The sequence below is a fragment of the Monopterus albus genome, unplaced genomic scaffold, assembly GCF_001952655.1.
Source record: "Monopterus albus unplaced genomic scaffold, M_albus_1.0 scaffold727.1, whole genome shotgun sequence".
Classification (NCBI taxonomy): domain Eukaryota; kingdom Metazoa; phylum Chordata; class Actinopteri; order Synbranchiformes; family Synbranchidae; genus Monopterus; species Monopterus albus.
Window position 1 is genome coordinate 16,916 of NW_018128607.1, and position 4,803 is coordinate 21,718.

General features: G+C 37.1%; 1 protein-coding gene and 1 pseudogene across 1 annotated transcript; both read left to right on the plus strand.

The window, feature by feature from the left end:
- On the plus strand, positions 1–945 carry LOC109953519 (olfactory receptor 1E5-like; annotated as a pseudogene).
- Positions 946–3,597: 2,652 nt separating this feature from the next.
- Positions 3,598–4,581, plus strand: LOC109953522 (olfactory receptor 146-like). The gene has a single exon (XM_020589004.1). It carries the CDS (start codon positions 3,598–3,600, stop codon positions 4,579–4,581), a length of 984 nt encoding a protein of 327 aa, XP_020444660.1.
- The last annotated feature ends 222 nt before the right edge of the window (positions 4,582–4,803 follow it).

A 4,803-nucleotide genomic window follows, 5' to 3' on the forward strand; every position in this document is an offset into this window, starting at 1 on the left:
ATGAACTTTTTCAACTCAGCTCTTGAGAAAAACATCAGCTTTGTGTGTCCTGCATATTTTATAAGTGGATTTATTGGCATCCCAAATATAGAGTATTATTATGTCTTTCTCTTTTTACTTTATGTTGTTTCAGTGCTGGGAAACACAGCTGTGATGGTGATAATATGCTTGGATCATAGACTAAGAACTCCAAAATATATTGCCGTTTTTAGTCTAGTATTTGCAGACCTGTTTGGCAGCTCTGCCTTGGTGCCAAAGGTTCTGGATATTTTTATGTTTGACCATCATTACATTCCCTGTGATGACTGTTTTACATTCATGTTTTTCTGTTACACATGCCTTGCAATGGAGCCTTTTAATCTGGTTGCACTTGCCTATGACAGACTGATAGCCATCATCTTCCCACTGCACTATCACGTGAAGGTGACCCACAGGCTCATGTTTTCTTTGATCGCCTCCTTCTGGCTTTTAATCATTACTGCCATTCTCATTGAAGTTGGCCTTCTCACAAGACTTTCCTTTTGTAAGTCTGTGGTTATTAAGAGCTTTTTCTGGGACTATGGCTTGAGGCTGGAGTTGGCCTGCAATAATCATCTTGGACATTAGTTATAATTTAGACATAATTTTTTATCAGTTCTTTTTCTTTGGCTTCCACTGGTATTTATCTTGTCGTGTTATTCATGCATTGGCTATGCATTGTCTAAAATAGCCACAGTTCAGGAAAGAGGGAAGGCCTTTAAAACCTGCACAGCTCATCTTTCATTAGTGGCAATCTATTTTCTCCCAGTAATGAGCACATTTAGATATACACATCTAAATGCCAGACTCACAAACCCGTTTCTGGTCTCCACATTACCTCCCATGTTGAATCCAGTTATTTATGTTCTGCAGACGCAAGAAATCAAAGAATCTGTGAAAAAATTATTTAAAATCAGAAAGAAATTAAAAATCAAAATGAAGAGAGTAGTAATAAAATAATCATTTGTGTATATAGTTCCATGTCTGTTTAGATTATGTACAATAGAGTAAAACGTGGAACATAATCAGTGAAGCAACAGCTGTGGCAGAAAGTCTCTTCTATAACATCCCAGAAATGTTTCAACTTGATTTTATTTCTCAGATGATCCTGTAATAATTCATCTTGAAATCAAAAACCAACTTAAAACAACAACTCTCTTTTATGGCACAATTTGGAATGAACTACCATCTGGATTATGCCAGGTACAACACAATAGCACAAGTATTCTGGCAGTCTGTATTGTACACATTAGCATGTTTGCAGTGGGTTGTTTTATGTCTACACCCCATAGATATAAACAGATACAGATTTTAACCATGTTGCAAATAGATTTGCTGCACATACAGTATCTGTATAGCATCTTCTAACATACCTAATATTAAGTAATATGTCTTTTTCTCTATTGCTGATATTGTTGCAGTGGTGTGGAACAGTTGTGATAGCTGTAATATGTTTGGATCGTAATCTGAGAACTCCAAATATACTGCAGTTTTTAACCTAGCATTTGTGGGTCTGTTTGCTTGCTCTAGTTTGGTGCTGAAGTGACCATCCATGCATCCCCTAAAACAATTGCTTTATGTGCATGTTTTGCTGGTAGACCTGCCTTCTCATCCATTCAGTGAATTTGGTTGCACTCTCCTAAGACAGTTTGGTGGCCATTGTCTTTCTACCTCACTATCAAATGAAAGTCACCCCAAATATTCATAATGTTTCTCGCTGCCTCGTTCTGGGATATTATTGCTAACTACAATACAGTTTGCCTCTTTACAAGACTTTTCATCTGTGAATTTGTGGTTATTAAGAGCCATTTTTGTGGTCAGATAAACAGACTTGTGTGCATGGATTGTTTCCCCGTTTATATAATTAGTGTTTTGTTCCCATATTTTACCTTTTGGCACCCTGTACTTTTTATTTTGGTGCATTGCCAGTATTTTGTATGTACTGTAGCTAAAGTGGCCACAGTTCAAGGTCAAAAGGCCTTTCAAACTTGCATAGGTCATTTTTTACTGGAACTAATGTCATACAACGGCTAGTCACGTATATGTTAAAGGAAATAATACATCCATGTGCCAGGATCATAAACTTGTCTATGACCTCTGTCTTCGCTCTGGTGTTGAACAGAATCATTTATATTTATGCAGACACAGAAAAAAAAAGAATCCATTTAAATGTTATTAAAAGTCAGAAAGAAATCCCAAATAACTGTAAAGAAAAGAGTCAAATAAAGTTTTAGTATGGTTTGGTTTTGTATTTTAAAATCAATTAATACGTATTTTATTATAACATTAAAGGGACATCTTCTCTACAGTTAGATAATAATTTTGCATCAATTTTTATCTAATCATTTGTGCTTTAATAGGCGCTGCTATGATTACACTTTATTTTTTTTTGCATTTTAGAAGGAAACAAGAGTAAGTCTTCCTGTTCTGCATTCAGAGTCTTTCCCAGTGTTAATATGCCAATGCTGATATCTATAGTTTCATTGTGTCTGTACAGGAGGCCGGGCCTGAGCAGCGTTAGTGGAAGAAGAAGAAGCTTTATTTTATTGTCATTGTGACATGTACAACAAAATTTTTGTTTTGGAGCCGAGGGGGCCGCAGGCAGCTGCATACGCACCACTATCACAAGCAACTTGGGGGGTTCAGTGTTTTGCTTCAACATGTGGACTGCAGGCATGGAGATTTGAACTTTTAAACCTTCTGGTTGGGAGACGACTGCCCTACCCACCGCACCACTGTCGAACAGCAGCAGATTCAGTTCTGACTGTTTTTATGTTGAATGCATTCAGAGACACTAAAAGTCAACCACATTTGGCAGTGTACAGCAGCCAGTCAATCTTACATGTGTAAAATGGAAGAAAATAAACACTATTTTAAACATGATTTTACAGTTCAAGTCTTATACTTTCTTCATTTATGTATGTGTCTCCAGTGGTGCTTATCGAATGAAACCTGTATTTAGAGAAGAACAAACTGGGACTGATTAATCTTTGTCATGGCTGCTGCCACAGATTGAGTATAAGCAAAGCAAATATACAAGAGACTTGACTCTAATAGCAAGAGACAATTATATCAGGAGACCCCTGCACCAGCAGGTATACTGCACCTTTGTTGTCATGTGAACAGTCATGAACACAAAGATAAAATGATGGAACAGTGCTGGGTTTACGAAAACATTAGGGTGTGATGTCATGATGTCAAAATCTTACAATAATAAAAACACGGTTAAAGTTGTTAAACTGTCCTAGATAAAAATATTTCACACAGGAATTAAACATGGGTCTCCTGTGGCAAAGTCCTGTGTTAATGTGACCCATCATTCTGCTGCAGTAACATTTTGAAATGTTGCGGATGGGTTAGAAACAATAGACACAGGGGACCTGACACTGACCTTATTTAACAGAAATGCAGAGGAGGGCTGCTTCTCTTGGTAGCCCTCTCTCAACCAAGGTAAAGCTCGACAGAGCTCTGCCACCAGAAGGAGAGCGATGTCTTCATCCCTATCTACTGTGCATAAGACTACATAGTCACGCAGAGGAGGACATGTCTATAAATCACTGTGTTGTAGACAGTTTTACTATGGAGTTACTCAACCCAGATCTTGAGAAAAACATCACTTTTGTGCGTCCTGCTTATTTTATATTAAGTGGATTTATTGACATACCTGATATGAAGTATTATTATGTCTTTCTCTTTTTTGTTTACATTGTTTCAGTGCTGGGAAACACAGCTGTGATGGTAATAATATGCTTGGATCATACTCTGAGAACTCCAAAATATATTGCAGTGTTTAATTTAGCATTTGCAGACCTGGTTGGTAGCTCTGCTGTGGTGCCAAAAGTATTTGACACTTTTCAGTTTGACCACCGTTACATTCCCTACAACGATTGCTTCACATTCATGTTTTTCTGCTACACCTGCCTTGCAATGGAGCCCCTTAACCTGGTTGCACTTGCCTATGACAGACTGATAGCCATCAGTTTCCCTCTGCACTATCAAGTGAAGGTGACCCACAGGTTCATGTTTTCTTTGATTGCCTCTTTCTGGCTCTTAATCATTAGTGTTGCACTCATTGCAGTTGCCCTTTTCACAAACCTTTCCTTCTGTAAATCTGTGGTTATTAACAGTTATTTCTGTGACTATGACTTGGTGCAGAATCTCGCCTGCAATGATTTCACACTCACCTGGATTGTTGGTTGTTTTCTATCAGTTCTTATTCTTTGGTTTCCACTGCTATTTATCTTGTCATGCTATTCATATATTGGCTATGCATTGTCTAAAGTAGCTGCAGTTAAAGAAAGAGTGAAGGCCTTTAAAACCTGCACATCTCATCTTACACTGGTGGCAATCTATTTTCTTCCTCTAATGTTCACATTTGCTTTGAATGCATATATAGATGCAAATACCAGACTCATAAACATGTCTCTATCTGCTGTCTTTCCTCCCATGTTGAATCCATTCATTTATGTTCTGCAGACACAAGAAATCAAAGTATCTGTGAAAAAGTTATTAAAAATCAGAGATCAATCCAAAATCACAGTGAAGAAAGCAATTTTAAATTGATCATTTATGTATATTCAGCACTATCTGTTTAGCATAGTGTTTATAATCTAGTAAAAGTTGGAGCAAAGTCTGTAGAGCAACAGCTACAGCTTATTGTAAAGTGGACACTTTTGTAACATCTCATAAATGACTGAACTTGAATTTAATATATGAAAGGGGATTGTAGTGATTTATTTTGAAGTCAAATAATTTAAAAGAACAATACTCAAATAACATAACTCT

Excerpts from the sequence above, each read along its gene's own strand:
- LOC109953522 (XM_020589004.1), top strand. The coding sequence starts at position 3,598 with ATGGAGTTACTCAACCCAGATCTTGAGAAAAACATCACTTTTGTGCGT.